At 34.8% G+C, this 22,712-nt stretch overlaps 1 protein-coding gene across 1 annotated transcript in view; it reads right to left on the bottom strand.

The window, feature by feature from the left end:
• The window catches only part of MYH8 (myosin heavy chain 8), a 32,635-nt gene extending 26,111 nt beyond the window's left edge, over positions 1–6,524 (bottom strand). The window contains exons 1-6 of the mRNA XM_017849250.1: positions 6,486–6,524; positions 4,816–5,055; positions 3,688–3,831; positions 3,446–3,602; positions 284–311; positions 75–183 (exon numbers count right to left, since the gene is read on the bottom strand). Coding sequence (XP_017704739.1) covers positions 75–183; positions 284–311; positions 3,446–3,602; positions 3,688–3,831; positions 4,816–5,025 — 648 coding nt within the window. The 5' untranslated portion in view covers positions 5,026–5,055; positions 6,486–6,524. The remainder of the gene's footprint in view (positions 1–74; positions 184–283; positions 312–3,445; positions 3,603–3,687; positions 3,832–4,815; positions 5,056–6,485) is intronic.
• Positions 6,525–22,712: the final 16,188 nt, after the last annotated feature.

The raw sequence follows: 22,712 nt of genomic DNA, 5'->3' as shown, positions 1-22,712 counted from the left end.
AGCAGTTCTCACATCTGGAACTCCAGATATCTGAGAGCCTTGACAGAGTCTTTGACTCTGGCTACCAGACCTACCTGCATTTTGCCAGATTCATCCTTCTTCTTCTCTCCAGTAACTGCAATTGTTGCAAAGTATTGGATGACACGCTTGGTGTTCACAGTCTTTCCGGCACCAGATTCTCCGCTGTCAAATGGAAATCAGAGAAGAAATCAGAGAACTATGGCCTGCATTGTCAACATCTAAGACAATCCTTGCAAATCAGAGAAGAAAAAAAATCACATACGTGATCAGGATGGACTGGTTCTCTCGATCTGCGAATGAATTCAAAATCATCAGTTAAAAAATGCATATTTGGGAGGAGGGAGGGATTGCATTGGAGAGTTATACATGATATAAATGATGAATTGATGGGTGCTGACGAGTTGATGGGTGCAGCACACCAACATGGCATAAGTATACATATGTAACAAACCTGCACGTTATGCACATGTACCCTAGAACTTAAAGTATAATAAAATAAATAAATAAAATAAATAAATAAAATGCATATTTAATATGAAGATTATTGAATCAGTTCAGATCAAACACAGCTTGTTCTTTGTAACTTTTTGAAAATGTCAGCTTTGGTTTTGGTTTTGTGTTTATCCTCCAAAATAGCCATTTGCTTCTCACTGTAAAATTTGTGAAAATGAGAGCAAGGAATCATCTATTCCTATTTGTATTTGTTAATTTTTAATTGTGGTAAGATACACATAACATAAAATTTACCATTAACCATTTTTAAGTGTAGAGATCACTGGCAGTAAATACATTCGTAAAGTTGTACAATCATCACCACACTTCATCTCCATAACTCTTTTCATCTTGTCAAACTGAAACTCTGTGTCCCTTAACCTCTTAACTCCCCATCTCCTACTCCTCCCATTCCCTGGCACCCACCGTTCTACTTTCTGCCTCTGTGAATTTGACTACTCTAGGTACCTCATATAAGAGGAATCATAGAGTATTTGTCTTTTTTGTGACTGGCTTCTTTCACTCAGCATGATGCCTTCAAGGTTCGTTCATATTTTAGCATATGTCCGAATTGCCTTCCTTTTAGAGGCAGGATATCTTCTTGCGTGTATATACCACATTTTGCGTATCCGTCCGTCTGTCGATGGATACTTGGGTGGCTTCCATGTTTTTGCTATTGTAAATAATGCTGCTATTAACATAGTTGTACAAATGTCTCTTCCAGACCCTGCTTCCAGTTCTTTTGGGTATATACTCAGAAGTGGAATTGCTAGATCATACTGTAATTCTATTTCTAATTTGTTGAGGAACTACCATACTGTTTCCACAGTGGCTGAATCATTTTACATGATCACTAACAGTGTACAAGAGTTCTAATTTCTCCAGTTCTTGTCAAAACTTGTTATTTTCTGATTTTTTGATAGTAAACATCCTAATGAGTGTAAGGTACATATTTGATTAATTTTTAAAACATTTATTACAGAAAATTCAAACATATACAGAAGTAGAGACAATAATATAATGAATCCCCATGTGCCCATCATACAGATGCAATGGTTATTAACATTTGGCCAATTTTATATCATCTATACGCCATCCCAGTCTCACTGAATTATTTTAAAGAAAATCCCAGACATCTTATAATTTTATTTATAAATACTGCAATTAGAATTACAGAATTTTGAAGTCATAAAAGATCTTAGAAATTGCTTAGGCCAACCCTTACATTTGAGGGATAAAAAACTGAGACCGATAAAGGAGGAAGTGACTTTTCTAATATTAAGTATATAGCTACTTAAGGTCAAAGATATCCTCCTGGCCTCTTCCCAGCTTTTGATGTCACTCATTTGACTTCTGGCAATACTAAATAAGGAAGGGGTCTGGAATTGTGAATATTTGTGTTCATCTGCTTTTATTTTCCTTTTAATCTTATATGCATTTCTAAATAATAAAAACAAATGTCACTGATTATGTGACTGATATGTTGTATTTATATCAATTTGCTGAATTGTTAAATCTCTAATTCTATAGTGTTAGATTATAGATTTTAGAGAATTCTAAAACCTAAAAATCTATTCAGGGAAAATAGATACAAATCTGGATGTTATTTAGATGTAGATATAGACATAGACTTCAGAAAACTTTAGCCTTCTCTTCAGGGAAGTTGATGCAGATTTTGCATCCTAGTCAGATAGATTTGTTTTCTAGTATAAGCAAAACCGTGGAAGATTATATCACGTCTAGTGGGAGCACAGATAAGAAAACAATGTTCGGGTCTCTTGGCAATGCTAAAATAACATTCACCAGCTCAAATGCTGGAGTGCTGCACCATTTTGTACTAAAATCATGTTTGGGAGCCATAAGTAACCTTCAGTTTGGAGCAGCCCCAAACCAAACCATTTGGAGCAGAGAGCTTGCTGGGTGGGAGGGCAGGGGTGGTGTACATAGCTGTGTAAATGCAGCTGCTGAGTATTAAAACCTCTGAAATGAGCCAGCGTTTGGATGATTTCTGGGAGGTAGTTAGCTTCTGTTGACAACCAAAGAACAGTTTACTGGCATAGAATCCTTGTAGAATCTGTTGGCCAATTTGTAATGGGAGATTCCTATTTTGTCCCTTGCTCTTTTTTCTCCCCTTGAAAAGACAATTTAAAACAAGTGCAAAACAAACCAAAAGAAAGCAAAACACCTTAGTTTCTAAAATTCCATGGAACAACAGGAAACTCAGGAATATAAACTATTTCCAAAGGCAGTGCATTTGCTGTATGAAGATAAAAGGTTTTAATGCTGTATTTGGGCCTATAATGCATATCAAAGCTGGTTGTTTATACCTTGATAAGGCAGGAATAACAGGCTTTGATACAATTTAAAAATTTTTCTCAGAAAAGATTTTTTCCTTTCATTTTAATAGGAAAGTGCTTCAAATCTTTCGGAGGAAAATCATAGCTTTCTTTACTCATGTTCTACCCTTAAAGGCTGGCAATATTAGCTGTGTCATTCAAAAATAAATGTAAGAATTCACAAAGTTTTCCAGCTGTGGCTGATAACTCTTTTCGTTGATTGCTGTGAACCTGGGTATTTTTAAAAAGTCTATTTGAACATTATTTTCTATCCAAATTGGAAAGTAAAAAAATATGGAAAACAATGAATATGTTTACAGTGGTCTAGTAATTGTTTCAGCTAGCCTTCCACTTAACTATCTGTGTTAGCTTGGGAAGGACAGTGAATTCAGTGAGCTTCACTTTACTCATCTGCAAAATGGAGGTAGCTGCTGGGAAGAGCATAAGATGTCACGGCTGTGAAAGTTTTTTGAAAACAGTGAAGCCCCATGTGGCTAGAATGTATTATTATTATATAATGAGGCTCGGAAGAGGTCTGTCTGTTCCGCAAAGATTCTATTTACACATTTCTGTAAATAGATGCCTCTCTCACTCACCAGTCAACATGAACTGATAGGCATTGTCAGAGATGGAGAAGATGTGGGGCGGGGCCTCCTGGCGCTTTTTGCCTCTGTAGGCAGCCACCACCTCTGGCTTGTACACCGGCAGCCACTTGTAGGGGTTGACGGTGACACAGAAGAGGCCTGAGTAGGTCTGTGAAGATCAGAACATTTATCATTTGGATCTTGTTTTTACTCAGAGAGAGACATGAAATAAAAAGGTATTTACAGACACTCACGTAGATCATCCAGGCTGCGTAGCGCTCTTTGAGGTTGTACAGCACTCCAGGCTCGTGCAGGTGAGTCATCATGGCCATGTCCTCAATTTTGTCATATTTTGGAGGGTTCATAGGGAAGACTTGGTCTTCCCTGACAGTTAGAGTCTGGGGAGTAAGCAAGAAACCAGTTCGTTTTTGTTTGTTTGTTTGAGATAGAGATTTGCTCTTGTTGCCCAGGCTGGAGTGCAGTGGCGCAATCTCAGCTCACTGCAACCTCCGCCTTCCTGGTTCAAGCGATTCTCCTGCCTCAGCCTCCCGAGTAGCTGGGATTGCAAGCGCCCACCACCATGCCCAGCTAATTTTAGTATTTTTAGTAGAGACAGGGTTTCGCCATGTTGGCCAGGCTGGTCTCAAACTCCTGATCTCAGGTGATCCACCCGCCTCAGCCTCCCAAAGTGCTGGGATTACAGGCATGCGCCACTGCCCCTGGCTGAGACTAATTTATTTTGATAGTTGGAGGTAGGGTTTATGTTTGCCTGTGTATTTTGGTGTAAAACTATAATCGCACATACTTCTCATTATTTTATTTAATGTCCTCTTAAAAAGGCATGAAATATATTCATTTCAGAGCTTCAGTGTTAAGAAAACCTGTTTCCTATGATGAGCTAGGACACTATCTTTTTAAAAGATTTTTTCCTCCCACATTCTCTTATCCCAGATTTATCAGTTTGTATCCTTTTATTATTTTAATAGGCTAAATTTTTATTGTTTTTCTTTCATTCATTAAGAAACTTCGTTTTCTGGAAGTAATGGGGATATTAATACATTATTTAACTAAGTAAATATTTAACTTCTGATAGAAGGAGCTTGTTTTCATTTCTCTCACGTTTGGAGATTCAGACTAGGAAGTGGGGAATTGAAGGGAGATAGTGAAGGCCATACATAGTGGGGTGAGGTCCTGTGCGAAGTTGGGAAGGGAAGACATGAAGTTATTGCTGTGAATTCCTTTTGCCTTCTGCATCTGATGTCTCCACACTGACTAGAAGGGTGTTTGCATTGGCAACAGGCTTGGAGATTCCCAGGAAGTTAGGCTTCAACTTTTGAACCAAGAAATAAAATGGGGAGTATTTTCTCCCTGTTTTCACTTACTGCTCCACCTTCAGTCTTGACAGTTACTCTCCCTCCTTCTTTGCTCTGTATAGCACTCTTCACATAGGATTCCTTGGGCTCCGCCACAAAGACAGATGTTTTAGCATCAAACGGCTTGTTTTGGGCCTCAATCCGCTCCTTTTCCGATTTTCGAAGATAGGGAGCAGCTTCGCCAAAAACAGCCATCTCAGCATCCGAGCTCGCACTCATGGCTGCGATTTATTCAGCAAAGGATTCTGCCTAGGGAGGAAAGAAACGGGAGAGAGAGAAATAAAAAGCAGAAGTCACAAATGTGAGTTAGGCTTTGAAATGAAAGACATGTTGAACATAGCCTGTGCTGTAACTGTTCCTCCAAACTGGCACTCCCCAGTGTTCTAACACAGTCTAAAGGACAAGTTTGGAGTCAGACTGTAATTTGAGATTTCATTTTTAGGACTGTGAGTTTCCTTTCCAGATCACATATCTTGATCCTCAGGGATAGGGTACCTACAACTGAATTAGAGTGAAACCTCTGCAGCTAAAACTATTGATGGATTGTTTTGTAGCAACTGTCATTATTTAATTCCTTCTCTTTCTGCATAGTGGTTGTCTATGCCATATGCCAGGACAATCACACAGTGAGAAAAGAAAGTTTGTCTTGTTCAAATGAAGGTTGATGTTTTCAAAGCTATCAAAAAACCTTTGCCTTTTAAGATGACCATTTTCTCTCATAAAGCAAATAATTATTTTTAACATCTTTATGTTGATATTTGGTGGTGTATCTCTCAGTGGATTGTCAGAAGAACGTAATACATTCTAGTACTCCGAATTTTTTGTCGTTTGGCTTGTTCCCAACAGACTTAGCATTGCCTTGATTCCAAAATCTTTTTTGACATGAGAGATTGCAGCTGTCAGTTAACAGATCTAACCACAGAAGAATGAGAGCTTCAGCACAAAGGCCCTTCTTCCCACATAAATTCCATGGGGTTCTTTTCTTTCCACCCAGAAAACAGAAAAAAATTTAAGAGTACATCACATGCATGTAAGCCATTGTCTTCTGATTAATAGATAGGCCTCTGCTATGTGGACATGTTAGATTGGTTGAGTTTTTCCTTTATTTTCAATTACTAAGTTACTTAGGGAAGGGCAGGATCCGTCTTAAATTAGTCATGGAATTTAGTCACGGTATTACACCCCATGGATGTAACACTTGAGACCTTTTCCGTAAATAATAATAAGTCTTTCTAACAACAAATAGTGAATCATCAAAGGTAGCTAAAATATAATGGTTTTAACAATGGTGTTTGTGTTTATATTTTTAGGTAAGAATCTTTCTGGGGTCTTCAAAAGTGTCTATAAAATGTCTTAAGTGTTCAATGCTTTGCCATAGAAGAAGACTGGCGTGGACTAGTCTATTGCCACTGGACAGTTCTAAGCACAGCTGAGAACTCCCTGTCAAAGCGAATTCTGTTCTAAACGGTCTTTTAATCTTAGAACTCAAATGAAGATAGTCTCTGAGAACAAGACATTATGAAAAAGTTATTTTCTAGCATTTATAAACACTCATTCAGAAACACTCTTTCCTGATATAACTGCAAAAACATGGAAATGGTGTATAATTAAGGATTGTTCACAGCTTCATTAGACTATATCCCCTCTGTCATCAATAAATTAATAAAGCCAAGTCTTACCTCTGGAGTTCCAGATGAAAATGCAATTTCAGAAGTGTTCCACACTGTAAAACAACAAGCTTCTTGTTAGTGATGCTCCGAAATTCCAGTACTATAGTTACAAAATTGAAGTTTCCCTACCCTAAAGCTTGGTTCTATGAAGATAGAAGTTAAGACGGAGAGAGCAGTTTAATGCTCACAAAAAGCTACGAGGTCAGCCCTTTTGCCCCACCTGGGGTTTTTGGAGTTCCAAGGCCCTCATCACTTACCTCTGGGTTCTTGGTGGAGATAAGGCACAAGGGTCAGTCCTGCTTATATAGGAACTAATGTGCTGATGCTGCAACAACCTCCTCTTTGTTAGGGCAAGACATTTGGCAACATAGTTTGTAGTGACATTTGTCATGTTTGGATATAATTAGAAGTATTCATATCATTTTGAGTATGCAAACCAATCTCCTATAAATAATTTGACAGAGACCAATCTGCCGGTAGAGAGTGCTTTCTAGTGTGCTGGGAAGGGAATCTTTGACAGTGCCTGATGGGGCCTCACAGTAAGTTCTTAAGAGCTATATTCAATTTGGCAAACTCTTTCACGCACGCCTGTGGTAGCCAAATGATCAGATACCCGGGACACACGGCTGTCAGGGCCTTAAGCACGTTTCCTTATTTGTTACCACAGGAACCCCCCACTGCATTCCCTTGGGCCACTGCAGACACTCACTCTTGGAGTCCAGGCTTAGACAGCAGAGATTCCACATTGAGTCTCCACCATTGGGCCAGTGCCCACTCGTCTAACCTTGAAAAATATTATTAGTAGAAAATAATATGTGTTTATCACAGAAAAAATACAGGTAAGTAAAAAAAGTCTCTGTAATCTCTAATGCAGAAATAAGATAGAGGCATATAAGTGGGATCATATTATACATGCATATATAGTACATGTATGCCTTGTAATCTGCTTTAACAATTAACATATCATACCACTAATGTAATTTATACCCTATTCTTTAAATAAATTATGATTTTAAAAAATTAAACTCCTATTTTTTAAGATCAGATATATTGAGGTATAATTTACATAGAGTCAAATTCACCCTTTTAAAGTAACAGTTTTATGAGGTTTTTTGCTTGTATTTTTAAAATTTTTTTAACTTTATAACAAAATTTACTTCTTTTGTTGTATGATTCTATGAGTTTTTATATGTGTATTGATCCATGTAGCCACTACCACAGATAGGATGCAGAACAATTCCAGGCCTATGAGTTTGATAAATATATGCAGTTGCATAAACTCTTACACTGTAATTACATAAAAATTAAAGCCTTAGGGATTAGGCTAAATTTTCCCTTTGATGAACATTCACAATGCTGGTACCTCCCTTTTCTCCCAAGGTAACTATGGATACTCGTTTGGTTTGTAATATTGTAGACCTTTTCTGGACATTTACATATGTATTTTCTGGGAAAATATAAATTAGTAAAACTGGTCTAAGGAAATTGGCCCGTAGAAAATTTATAATACATAATATCGATGTTTAAAATATAGATAGTATTATAGTTTGTTTATTTACAAACTTGCTTTTTTCATTCTACACTCTTGGATCATTTGCCATGTTAGTACATAAATAATAATATGAAAAAATTTCAAACATATACAAAAATAGAAAGGGTAGCATAATAAACCTAGTATACTCATCATCCAGCACTGATAATTATCAGTTCATGGTCAATCTTGTTTCATACATATTCTCACCATTCCCTCTATTGCTGGATTATTTTGATATTACTCATTTTTAAATTTCTGTGTAAAATTCCATAGGTTTAAGATTGCAATAATTTTTTTTTTATACAAGTTGTAAAAAGTTTCTCCTGATTTAATAATAATCTTTACTGTGGGATCTCAGTCTTCTAGAGGTTTTACATCTTTAGGTAGTCAAAGTTATAAAAAATTTTCTTTTATATTTTTGGTATTTTGTGTATATTGTATAAGAAAAACTTTCTCTAACACAAGAACTCAGAGTCATACATGTATTCTTCTGTATTTTCAATCTAATGCTTAAAAAATAGTGAGAGTTGTAATCCTGTATTTTCAATCTATTGCTTAAAAAAATTGTGAGATTTGTAATCCAGCTGTATGTGTTTGTGTGTATGTAATCTGTTTCTGGATTCCATATTTTGTACCGTATTTCTATGCCAATAGCATAGGTTTGGATGATCAGTAGGGCCAATTTTCCCTAATTATTCAAAGTTGTCCTGTTAATATTTACCTTCTATTATATGAGTTTTAGAATCATGTTCTCCAGGTTATGTGGAGAATTCTATTGGGATTTTGATTTCGATTAAATTGATATAATAGATTAATTTGATAAGAATTGATACCTTTACAAAAGTGAGTCTTTCAATTTATAAGTATGATATATTTTCCTGTTTATTCCAAGTCCTTTTAAAAAATGTTTTTTAGTCATTTTTAAAAGTTTTTTCCATAAAGATCTTATATTCCTTGTTAGGTTTATTCCTACAAATTTTATAGTTTTTTGTTGATATGATGAGTGGGATTATTTTTTCTATTACACTTTCTACTTGGTTACTACTGGCATGTGGCAGACAAGTTTGCATAATCAGAGCTGCACTTTTGTTTGTGGCAGTAGTATGCCAAACTACATATTATTCAGACTCTCAGCATAGAGTAACCATATGACACTGTTTTGGTTAATGAAATGCAAGCAGAAGCTGCTGGGTGGAGCTCCCAGAAAAGCTCTTTTCTAAAAGAGGGTAGACTTTGCTCATACTACCTTTTTCTTTCTCTATCTTTCGCCTACATAGAACACAGATGTAATGGTTAGAACTATATAGCCTTAAAAGAAAGATCAAGAGATTTTTGGAGACCTTAGCCTTGACACCTGTGAGCTGAATTTCATTGTGTGAAGAAAAAAGTAAAGCACTAAATTTTTGAGGCATTGTTGACTTGGGTTTTTTTGTTACATATGAACACATTCCCTAACAGATAGTTACTGACTTTTCTGTGTTAACTTTTATCTGGCTCTCTTGCTGAACTTTCTTATCACTTCTAATAATTTATTTGATGCTCTTGGATTTTCAATGTGTCATAAGCAAATAATCACAATTTTGCCATCTTCTTTCTCTTGTCACTTATATGTTATTTTGTTTCCCTTCTCTCTCTCTCAATCTTTTTTTTTTTTTTTTTTTTTTTTGAGATGGAGCCTCGCTCTGTCACCCAGGCTGGAGTGCAGTGGTGCTATCTTGGCTCACTGCAAGCTCCGCCTCCCGGGTTCACTCCATTCTCCTGCCTCAACCTCTCGAGTAGCTGGGACTACAGGCACCCGCCACCATGCCTGGCTAATTTTTTGTATGTTTAGTAGAAATGGGGTTTCACCATGTTAGCCAGGATGATCTCCATCTCCTGACCTCATGATTGCCTCGGCCTCCCAAAATGCTGGGATTACAAGTGTGAGCCACTGCGCCCGGCCTTTTTCCCTTCTCTTATTGCATTGTCTATGACATTTAGGACAGTGTTGAATAGTATTAATATAGTATTACTACTGAGATACTTGTGTACACATCCTGTGCAAGATAAGGGCATCCTTATCTTGTTCTTGACTTTTATTGGATTGCATCTGATGTTTCACCAACCATATTTACTGTATACTTTTGCTTTGTATCTAGTTTGCGAATCATTTTGACCATAAAAATGAGTTAAATAATTCTATTTCTAGGTATATGCCCGAGAGAATTGAAAACATGTTTATATAAAAACTTGTACGTAAAGTTCATAGCAACATTATCTATACTAGCCAAAAAGTGAGAACAATCAGCTGTCCATCAGGCAACAGGTAGATAAGGAAATCCTGTTTGTCCTACAATGGAATTTATTAATACAATGAAAAATTATTCAGCCATAAGAAGGAATGAAGTTAGATGCTACCGTATGGGTGAACCTCAAAAATATTATGCTAAGTGAAAGAAGCCTGACACAAAGGGCCCATATTTGATGATTGTGTAGATCTAAAATGCCCAGAATAGGCAAATCCATAGAGAAAGAAAATGGATTAGTGATTGCCAGAGGATGTGGAGAGAAGAGAGGTTGGGGAGAGACTGAAAATGGACATGGAGTTTCTTTTTGGGGTGATGAAAACATTCTGGAATTAATGGTGATGGTTGCATAACTTTGTGAATCTAATAGAAACCACTGAATTATACACTTTAAATTGTGAATTTTGTGATATGTGAATTACGTCTACAAATAATAGATTGGATTTTACCAATTTTTAAATATTTGTTGAGATTACTGTTTTTCTCCCCTAAACTATCCATGGAGCAAATTATATGGTAGCCTTTTCTCACCTTACCACCCTACAATTCATGAAATAAAGGCTATTGATATAATATTGTTTAATTCCCTGCTGCTTTCAGCTTTCTAATTTTTTATTGGAATTTTCACATCTGAGTTCATATATGACGAGGTCAAAGTTTTCTTGTGCTATCATTTTCTTGTTTTGATATTAGGATCGTATTAGTCTTGTAAAATAAACTGAGTACCTTCCCATTTGTTTGTGTTTTCTATAACATTGTGTTTGAGATGTGAATTATCTGTTCCATGATGGTTTGATAGAGTTCCGCCATGGAATTCTTTTGACCTCTAGCCTTTGTGGAATATAATTTTTTTACTCTTATTGAGTCTTTTTATGATTATTGATTAATCTTTGTAGAGTTTCTACTTGTCTTTTGGCCCATTTGGATAATTATATTTTCCTAGAAAATTACTTATTTTGTGTGAGTTTTATATTTTGGATCTTTTCTGTGCATATCTCTTTATAATAAAAAAATCTCAGTTTAGTCATCTATTTCATTTTATTATTTATATTAATTTTGTCCTTATTTTAAATCATATTTGCCAAAGTTTTATCTTTTTCACTTAGTTTTACTGAATAGCTTTTATTTTCTAATTTATTATTTTCTGCTTTTAGTTTTATCAATGCTTTATTTCCTTATATTCATTTTGGTTCTCATTTCAACTCCCAAATTATTTAAAGCATTTTGTTTTTTAAACTTCCGGATGTATAAATTTGGGTGTTGGGCAGACGGATTTCATCTAGCTATTAATTATTTTTGTCTTTTGTGAGTGTGTGTGGTTGTGGTGTGTTCACATCCTAGTACGCCCAATGGGAATGAGGGTTGTGGTTCCTGTGATTGTGTTTGTGTGTGTGGATGTAAGTAATAAAACAATTCAAATAGTATCCAATACCCCACAAAACTCACATGATCTTCTGTATTATATCTCATATCTTCCTTCCTTCAAAGGTTACTATGAATTTATTTTTATGATAATTATCCACATTTTTTAATGTTTTAAAATTTGTATATGCATTGCTAGTTTAGTTTGGCTGGTTTTGAACTTCATGTGAATACAGCTGAATTTATTCTGTAGTATCTATATTACTTCTTTTGCCCAAAATTATTGTTGTGAGATTTTTCCATGAAGTTGCATGTAACTGTGTTTTATATTCATTGTGTACAGTATTATGTTGTATGATAATGTGATAATTTATTTATTCATTCTACTGCAGACAAATTTTTGGGTTGTTCCAGGTTTTTAGCTATAGTTTATTGATCGATTGATTGATTGCATGATGAATAGTGACTGTCACTTGTCTGATATCTCATTGTAGAGTTAGTTGACATTTCTTTTGTGGCTTTGTTCATAGATCAGGATTTTGTTTTTTTTTAAACATCTTTAGGTAGAATTTTATATACCTTAAATGTCATCCATTTTAAGTGTACAGTTCAATGGATTTTAGTAAACTTATATAGTTGTGCAGTCATCACCACAATCTAGTTTTAGAATACTTTCATCAATCCAAAAAGTTTCCTTTTGCCCATTTGCTGTTAATTCCCATTCAACCCCAAATCCTGGGGAACCACTGATCTGCTTTTTGTCTCTATAATTTTGCCTTTTTTAGAAATTGTATAGAAATGGAATCCTATAATAGGCAATTTTTTATGTCTGACTTCTTTCCCTTAGCATTTTCATTTCAACTCCCAAATTGCTTTGTTTTTTAAACTTCCAGGTGTAGAAAGTTGGGTGTTGGGGTGGCAGATTTTATCTTTTTATCTTTTGTGAGTGTGTTTGGTTGTTGTGTGTTCATATCCTAGTAGGAAATTCCATTTTTTGAATTTCATCTATGTTGTTCTATGTATCAGTAATTCATTTCTTTTTATGAATGTATATGTGGTAGTCCATTGTATAGAAGTACCATATTTTGTTTATCCATTCACCAGTTGATGGACATTTGAATTCTTCCTAGTTTTTGGCTTTTATGAATAATGTTGTTATTAACATTCCACATAAGTTGTGGTTTAGTTGGTTTGTTTTTATTGATTTGTTTTCCAGGAATGGATGTTGGATATTATAAAAAATGGCCAGACTGGAAAGTAGCAGACAAAAGGTATTGCATCTATTCTGGATGGAGAATTGTAGCAGTGGAGTTCTAAGCAAAAGAAAGCAAGTTTCCAGGAATAAAAAGCTTTTACCACACAATGAATTAACAAGCCATCGTACCTGACATCAAAACATGTTTTAAAAATATGAGATTAAAACAATATATAATTAATGTAGATAAGTATAACAGTAGAACATAATATAGTCTAGAAATGGTCTCTTATATGTATAGCAAGTTAGTATAGGATAAAGGTGCATTTCTGATTCACTAGAGGAAAGGAAGAACAATTCAGTGAGTTAAAATGGAGACTTACCATTTGAAAAAAAATTAAACTACTTCCTTGGCAGACACCATTTATAAAAATAAGTTCTAGATGAATTAACATCTTAGGCGTAAAACAAAGAAGTATTGAAGAAATTGTAGGATAATATATTGATACTGTCAGAGTAGGGGAGATCTTTAATGAGGCAAAAGATCAGACATTTGACGACATCAAAATTTAAAACTTCTCAATGATTAAAAAAATCTACACAAACAAATTGGAAGACAAGTGGCAGGCTTGGATAAACTATTAGCAACTTAAATAACAAAGAAGTTATATTTGGCAAACACACAGACACACACACACACACACACACACACACACACACACACACATCTACTTCAAATCGAAAAGAAAGGGAGATACAAGCAAGTAGAAAAAAACAAATAGCCAAAAAATAGAAATAGACAATTTATGGAAGATGTAGTACATATGGCTAATAAACATGAAAACATGCTCAATCTCAAGAGGTACAAAATAAAATAACAAAGAGCTAGTATATTTTACCCATCAAGTTGACAAAAAAAAGAAAAATGATGGTATCAAATGGTGGTGTGGAGAGGTGAATGTTCTCATATGTTGTGAGTAAAGGTGTAAATTTCCAGGGCAATTTGTTGTACCTTTTGAAATTTAAAATTGCAGTGATTTCACTTCTTACTTTCTTTCCTACAGAAGCACAGTGAAATAGGACAGATGCTCAAGACTGTGCATTTAACATTTTTTCTAATAGCAAAATTTTGGAAACAACTGTCAATTCAGTTACTTTGTAATTTAATTATGTGGCCACCTGTTAAGTGGTGGTGCTCTGATGATGTGGTCAGTGGTTGAAACTTGAAACTCGCCTTAATCTGAGATTTGGATCAGCATAATGCATTTTCCACTGGTTCTCTTTGAGATATACTGAAAATTGAAAACCTTATTTAAAATAGCAATAAACAATGAAGTAAAGAGTTTTTGTAGGTAACATATATAAGAATACTAAACTGTGAGATATATTTTGCTAAAGCCTAATTATTGGTATATTTCATCCCTTCTATAATGTACAGTTATCTCTTCCACCATTCTTGTGTGACAACTCATTTATTTTAACTTAGAGTAAAGGCTCTTCCAAGGTCTGGCTTATATCCCTTGTCCTTGCTCTTCTGCTAGTATCCACTTACAGTTAAGCCCAGGGTGAACATTAAGTTACCGTATCTAATGACCCTTCTGCTCTAAGAGTCCTTGCCAGAAATTAGCTTACAATTCCTAAGATTCCCTCTGCCCTAAGAGTTCCTCTACTTTCTCTCTCCAGTGAGTAAAAGCAGATGAATTACAGCCACTTTAAGACATCTCTACCTTTTCTAAAACTTTGTAATTATATTCTCTTCAACCCAAGGGAAAAACTGACCTTTCATATGACTCATGCCAAAGAGGAATGTTACTTAGATTCATCCACATTCTTGCATGTATCAGTAGTTCATTTCTTTTTATTGGTGAGTAGTATTCCATTGTGAGGATGTACCATATTTTATTCATCTGTTCTCTTGCTGGTATATATTTCTTATCTTTTTATAGACATATCTTTGATTTCTTTCAGTTAAATAGCAAGGAGTGAAATTGTTGGATCAAGAGGTAGGTGTCTAGTAACTATACTGTTTTAGATTCTGGCTAGTGATATATAAGCAATGTGGTTGCCCAGCACCATTAGTCTTTATAAATTTAGCCATTCTTGTTGGTTTGTAGTGGAATCTCTTTGTGGTTTTAAAATCTATGTCCCTAGGCCAATGATATTGAGCAACTTTTAGTTTTATTACTAGGCTTTCATGTATTCTCTTTATGAAATGTCTATCTTTTGCCCATTTTTGTTGGATTATTTTTTTTAAATATTGTTTTGTTTGTGTTCTTTATAAGTCATTTGTGCAGTATATGTATTGCATCTGTTTTTTCTAGTTGGTGACTTGCCTTTTGTGTTCTTAACACAAAATTGATGAGCAGTAGCTTTGACTTTGAAGAAGACCAGTTTATCATTTTTTCTTTTATATTTAGTGCTTGCTGTGTTCTGTTTAAAGAATTTTGCATGAGATTACAAAGATATTCTCCTATATTTTCTTCTAGGAGATGTATAATTTTAGGATTTACATTTAAATCTGTTGTTTACCTTGAATTAATTATTGTATATGAGTTATTATTTTTTCCATACAGATGTCTAATTGATCCATCATCATTTATTGCAGAGACTTTTCTTTCCACATTGAATTGCGTTAGCAACTTAGTAAAAAGTCCACTATATACATATTGGATCTATTTCCAGACTCTCCATTCTTCTCTATTCGTTCCATTCATGTATTTTTCTACCCTTACACTAATACCACACTATCTTAATTACTGTAGCTTTGTAATAAATTTTAAAGTCTGTTGGGTAAGTTCTCTAATTTTGTACCACTTATTTTTCAAGACTGCTTTGGCTACTGTAGGTACTTTATATTCTTATATGCATTTTAATATCAAATTGCCAACTTCTGAAAAATAAAGCTTGATAGGATTTTGATTAGGGTTACATTAAAACAGTAGATCAATTTGTGGAAAACTGACAGATTTACAATATTGAGTCTTCCAGTCCAAGAACATGGTGTCTCTCTCTCTGCTCTCTCTTTTAGTCCATTTTTTGACAGAAAGTGTTTACTGTTTTATTATTAAGCAAGATATCTTAGCTGTGCTTTATTTGTAGGTGCCTCTTACTAGATTGAGAAAGTTTTCTTTTATTGCTTGTTTGCTGAGAGGTTTTTTTTTCCATGGACGGGTATTGGATATTGTTAAATGCTTTACTGCATCTGTTGAGATAGCTATATGATTTTCTTTTTTATTCTGTGAATGTTATGAATTACCTGATTTTTGAATATTAAACCTACCTTGCATTCTTGTGATAAATTCTATTTGCTCATGATTTATTATTATTATTGTTAATATTGTTTTCATATATAGTCATTCACTGCATAATGACATTTTGGTTGACAACAGACTGCATATATGATGGTGGTCCCATAAGATTATAATACTGTATTTTTACTGTACCTTTTCTATATTTAGACATGTTTAGATATGCAAATACCTACCATTCTGCTACAGTTACCTACAGAATTCTGTACAGTAACACACTGTCCGGGTTTGTAGCCTAGGAGCAATAGGCTAGGTGTGTAGTCGGCCATACTGTCTAGGTTTGTGTAAATACACTCCGTGACATTTGTACAGTGAGGAAATTGTCTAACGATGCATATTTCAGAACATATCCCCATTGGTAAGCAACACATGACTGTATTGTTAGACATTGTTGGATTTGATTTGCCAAATTTTTGTTAAGGATTTTTGCGTCTATTAGGGATATTGGACTATAATTTTCTATGTTGTTTTTCTGTTCTCGATTTCATTAATTTCTCCTCTAGTCTCTATTATGTCCTTTCTTCTGCTTACCTTAGATTTCATTTGTTTTTCCCACCTGCTGTGCCTTAGGTGGAAAATTAGGTTATTATTTGAACTCTTTCTTTTCTCTTTATATAGGCATTTACAGCTATAAAGTTCTCTGTAATCACTGCTTTAGCGGCATCCCATATGTTTTTGTATATTGTATCTTCATATTCATTAATCTTGAAGTACTTTCTGGTTTCCCTTTTGATTTTTTCTTTGACACGTGATTATTTAGGAGTATGTTGTTTAATTTCCACAAATCTGTGATTATCTCAAATTTTTTCCTAGTATTGATTTCTAACTTCATTCCATTGTGGTCAGAGAACATACTTTGTATCATGTCTATCCTTCTAAGTTTATTGAAGTTTGTTTTATAGCCTAGCATGTGGTCTGTCCTGGAGAATGTTACATTTGAACTTGAGAAGGATGTATATTCTGTTGTTACTGGGTGGCGTGTTCTATAGATATCTGTCAGGTCTATTTGGTTTATAGTGTTTTTCAAGTCTTCCTTTTTTTCTTATTGATCTTCATTAATTGTTACATCCATTATTGAAAGTGGGGTATTGACATTTTCAATCATTATTGTGGAATTGTCAATTTCTCCCTTTATTGCTGTCAGTTTTTGCCTCATGTGTTTTGGTGCCTCTGCTATTAGGTGCAAATATATGTGTAAGTGTAATGTCTTCCTGATGAGCTTATCCTTTTATTATTTTTTCATTATGGAATGTCTCTCTTTATCTCTTGTAAGTTTTTTTTAAGTCTATTTTGTCTCCTATCAGTATAGCCATTCCATTTTATTATGGTTCCTGTTTGCAAGATAATGTATTTTTCCATCCTTTTACTTATATTTGTGGCTTCTGTAGACAGCACATAGTTTGACTATATATTTTTATACAGTATGACAATCTCTGACTTTTGATTGGACTGCTTAATTCACATTCACATTGATTCACATTTAGTGCTTTATTGGTATAGTTGTAATTATTTCCTGTATGTCCCATGCCTTTTTTGTTCCTCTTTTCTGTCTTCCTGCTTCGTTTTGCATTGAATATTTTCTAATGCAGCATTTTAACTTTTTTAGTAATTCTCTCACTATATTTTTATTTTATTTTTAAATTTTTCTATAGAGATGGGTTCTCACTTTATTTCCTATGCTGGTCTTGAACTCCCGACTTTCAGCAACCCTCCCACTTTGGCCTTCTAACATGCTGGGATTACAGGCATAAGCCACCATGCCCACTCCTTTCACTGTATTTTTAATAGATACCCTAGAGTTTACCATATACTGTAAACCTTAACTTAACAGAATGAGTTTCAGATTTATACTAGTTTTATTCTAGTGACATATAGAAAAGTTACTCCTCCATAACTCTATTCCATTTTTCCCCAGTTTTGACCTATTACTGTTCCCTATCGCTTTTTTTTTTTTTTTTTTTTTTTGGAAACAGAGTCTCGCTCTGTCGCCCAGGCTGGGGTGCAGTGGCCGGATCTCAGCTCACTACAAGCTCTGCCTCCCGGGTTTAAGCCATTTTCCTGCCTTAGCCTCCCGAGTAGCTGGGACTACAGGCGCCTGCCACCGCGCCCGGCTACTTTTTTGTATTTTTTTTTAGTAGAGACGGGGTTTCACCGTGTTAGCCAGGATGGTCTCGATCTCCTGACCTCGTGATCCGCCCGTCTCGGCCTCCGAAAGTGCTGGGATTACAGGCCCTATCGCTTTTAATGTTACAAACCCAACAGTACATTGTTAAAGTTATTATTTTACTATTTATAGTCATTTCCTTAGCCCAGTACAGCTTTGTTCCCACAAAACTCCTTCATGCTGTATTGGCAAGTATGTTACACATATATTACATTTCTTTATGTTACAGGCCCAACCATACAATGTATATGTATTATTTTATACAATTGCTTTTTAAGTCAGTTAAGAGAAGAAAGAAGAAAAAATGTGAATTTATACTGTCTTATAATTACATACTTACATTTTCTGATACTCCTTTTTTTGTGTGGATATGAATTGCCCTCTGGAGTTACTTGCTGTCAGCTTGAAGAATTTTCTTTAGTATTTCTTATCAAGCAGGTTTGCTATCAGCAAATACTCTGTTTTTATCTGGGAAAGTGTTTATTTCACCTTCACTTTTGAAAGATAGGTTTGCTGGATATAAGATTTTTTGGTTGATGGTTTTTTTTTCATTTTTTTTTTTAATCTTTGACCACTTTGAATATGTTATTTCTCCTGGCCTCTATTATTTCAGCTAAGAAGTCAGCTGTTAATCATACTGTTCTCTTGTAAGTAATGAGTCGTTTTTCTCTCACTGCTTTCAAGATTTTCTCCTTGTCTTTAATTTTCAGCATTTTTACTATGATATAGCTATAGAACTATTTGCATGTATCCTACTTGGTGTTCATTGAGTTACCTGGATGTATAGATAATTGATAAATTCAGGGAGTTTTCATCCATTATACATTTGAATATTAAATATATAGATAATAAATTCAGTGAGTTTTCATCCATCATACATTTGAATATTTTTTCTGCTCCTTTCTCTTTGTCTTCTCCTTCTGGTATTCTCACTGTGTGTATATTAGTGTACTTAATTATGTCCTACATTCCTTTGAGGCTCTTTTCATTTTTTATTATTATTTTTTCCCTCTCTATACTTTGGCTTTCATAAGCTTTATCAATCTGTCTTCAAGTTCACTTATTCTTTCTTCTTCCAGTTCAAATTTCCTGTTGGGCTCCTCTAGTGAATTTTAAAATTTCATTTATTATATTTTCAACTCCGCAATTCTGTTTTTTTTTAAAATAATTTCTACCTTTGTATTGATAGTCATTATTTGATGTGACATTGTCATTATGCCTTCCTTTACGTCTTTCATCATGTTCTCTTTATTTCTGTGAAAATGTTTATGATAACTACTTTGATGTATTTTTCTGTTAAATTCAACATTGATTGCTGTCACAAGCAGTTTCTGTTGTCTGATTTTCTCAGTGTATGCATCATGCTTTCTTATTTCTTTGCGTGTATCGTAATTTTTTGTTGGAAACTGGACATTTTAGATAATGTATTGTAGCAACCTTGGGTAGTGTTGCCCTCTCCAGGGATTGTCAGTTTTATTTTCTTACTTATTTGTTATTAAACAATTTCTTTATTACCTTTATTATTTTAAAATTTTAATTATTTTAAAATTAGTACATAATATTTGTACATATTTATGGGGTACACGTGATATTTTGATACATGAATACACTATGTGATGATCAAGTCAAGGTATTTAGGATATCCATCACCTCAAATATTTATCATTTCTTTGCATTGGGAAGATTTCCATTTTTTCATTCTAGCTATTTTGAAATATACAATATTTTGTTGTTAATTAGAGTTACGCTCCTGTGTTATCAAACACTGGAACTTATTCTTGTGCTTATTTGTTTTTAACTGGCTGGTTTATTTCAGTGAAGTTTGTTTCCAACCCACAGTTTAAAGCTTCTGAAATTGCTCCTCAGGGAGGTGCGGCTTTGGTATGCCCACAGCCACCCTGTGATGACAATGGTTTTGGGAGGGCTCTCTTCCTCTCTTTCTCTGACCGCACCCGGATGTCAAACTCCACTACTAGATGGCTGATAGCTTTATTGATTTTAATAATTCATTTGGGCATAAATTGCTCTGTGAATGAATCCAATCAAATTCTATCTGCTTTGAAAACATAATTTCTGAGGTCAGTGTTTGATATTTGTTTTGATCCCAGGGGGACTTCTCCCAGCTATCTTATTACCTGGTTCTCTCCTAAAAACTAGCTGGCATACATTTTAGCCTATATATTTAATTTCATGGCAATTTGTTTTTAACACAATGTGCCCTATTCTTGAAAGTGTACTTGGGTTTTAATTTCTCTGCCTTCTGTTGCAAATGAAATCAGTTCCTTTGGGCAAAGATTAGGAGCTCTGTTTTATGACCGACTTCTCCCCTAAGGCAAAATCTGAGCCAGGGCTTTGGAGCTGGTGGTGGGGACAATTTTAATCTTCTGTCTGATTGACACCTCCATTCTGGGAACTGAGCACTTGGTGGGGATGAACAGCAGCCTAAGGTCCTCTTGGCTTGTCTCTCCTTGTGTAGAACCTCCACCTCATAAGTCAGGTCAAGGGTGATCAGGGCCTCAATGTTCTCAGCATCTGGGGTAGAGCCTCTGTTCCTTGAGTGGTAGCTGGGCAGAAAAGAGAGCCTAAACCTTTCAATCACACTTGCTCAGGTCTTAGCCTCTGGACAGGTAGCTGGAGGCTGAAGGAAAAAGACCAATGTTTTTCACTTTCTAGAAAGAAAGCCCTCTGACTAGGAGCTTGAGGAAGAGGAAATCCTGCAGTTGGCTGTAGCAATCTGGAGTGGAGTCCCCCACCTCTCTGTGTTGGGATGGTAAGAGGCAAGAAGTGATTTTGGTTCAATACCACAGAACTTTACCTTTCTTACTGAATTTGCACAGATTTTCTTGATAGATGTTTTTTCCTTTTCTGTTTCTTTAGGGCCATTTATTTTCAGAGACTTTAAATGTTGTTTTGTTTAAAATAATTTTCACCTATTTCAGTGGGAAGAGGATCAGTGGAGCTCCTCACACTGTCATGCTGGAAGTAAATCCTCCCTATAGCACATGTGTGTGTATGTGTGTGTGTGTTTCTTTGTATGTCATTTTTAGTAGTTTGCTTTAGGTATTACATTATGTGCGTCTCATCACTGTCTTCTGTTGTCATGTTATCAGTTCAAATGAAACATATACATTTTACCTCCCTGTAAGTCCTTTTATCCTCCCAGTTTGTAACTGTCTTAAACATTTCCTCTGTATACTTTTAGAACCACACCAGAAGGTGATATAATTTTTGTTTCAATCATCAAACATAATTTATGAAACTCAGGAACAGAAAATCTTTTCTACCTGCTTTTATTTTTGCTTATCATATTTTTTCCTCTTTGATGTTCTAAGGTTTCTTTATTCACTTTTTTCCTTTCTGCTTAGAGACTTTCCTTTAGCCATTATTTTAGGCTATGACAATTCTCACAGTCTTGATCTAAGACTTAGGTCTAAGACTTAAAATAGTCCTAATCTAAGAATGTCTTGATCTCCCTTTCATTCCTGGAGCTTATTTTTGCTGGACATAAGATTCTGAGTTGACATTTTTTTTCCAACTACTGAAAAATACTGTACTATTTATTTCTGTCCTTCATGATTTCTGATGAGAAATCCCCTGTCATCTAAACTGTTTTTCTCCTATAGGTAAGATGTCATTTTCTCTGGCCGCTTCCAAGATTTTGCTTTATTTTAGTATTTAGAAGTTAATGATATGCCTTGGTGTTGATTTCTTTGAGTTTATCCTGTACAGATAAACTCCTTCTTGAATCTGTAGGTTTATGTTTCCTAACAAATTTGTAAGTTTTCAACCATTATTTATTTAAGTACTTTTCAGCCCCACCCTCTTTTTCCAGCACTCTGATAACATGAATGTTAGGTCTTTTGTAGACTTTGTCTACTACTTTTTCATTTACTGCTTTTAGTTGTTCAGCTTGGATTACTTCGATTATTCTTATTCCAACTCACTGATTTCTCTGTCCTCTCCATTTTCCTGTTGAGCTCATCCACTGAGCTTTTTAATTCAGTTATTGTATTTTTCTCTTCTAAAATTTCCACTTTTTTATGTCTTCTTTTTATTTGCTGAGGCTTTCTCTTTCTCCGTTTGTTTCAAGCATGTTCATAGTTGCTCTTTGAAGCACTTTTATCATGTCTGTTCTAAAATCTTTGTCAGGTAATTTAACATCTCTATCATCTTGGTTTTGGCTTTTTTTTAACTCATTTGTCTTCTTTTCATTCAGTATGAGATTTTCTTGGTATAATGAGTGATTTTCAGTTGAAACTTGGGCATTTTTGTATTATGTTCTTGGAATCTGGATCTTATTTAAACCCTTGAATTGGCTTTCTGTTACACTTTCCTAATAAGGGAAGTGATGTGGTTTGGCTGTGTCCCCATTGAAATCCCACTATGAA

The sequence above is a fragment of the Rhinopithecus bieti genome, unplaced genomic scaffold (genome assembly GCF_001698545.2).
Source record: "Rhinopithecus bieti isolate Rb0 unplaced genomic scaffold, ASM169854v2 scaffold_31527, whole genome shotgun sequence".
In the NCBI taxonomy this organism is placed as follows: domain Eukaryota; kingdom Metazoa; phylum Chordata; class Mammalia; order Primates; family Cercopithecidae; genus Rhinopithecus; species Rhinopithecus bieti.
The sequence above is the reverse complement of the archived record's forward strand: the minus strand, read 5'-3'. Positions and strand labels throughout refer to the sequence as shown.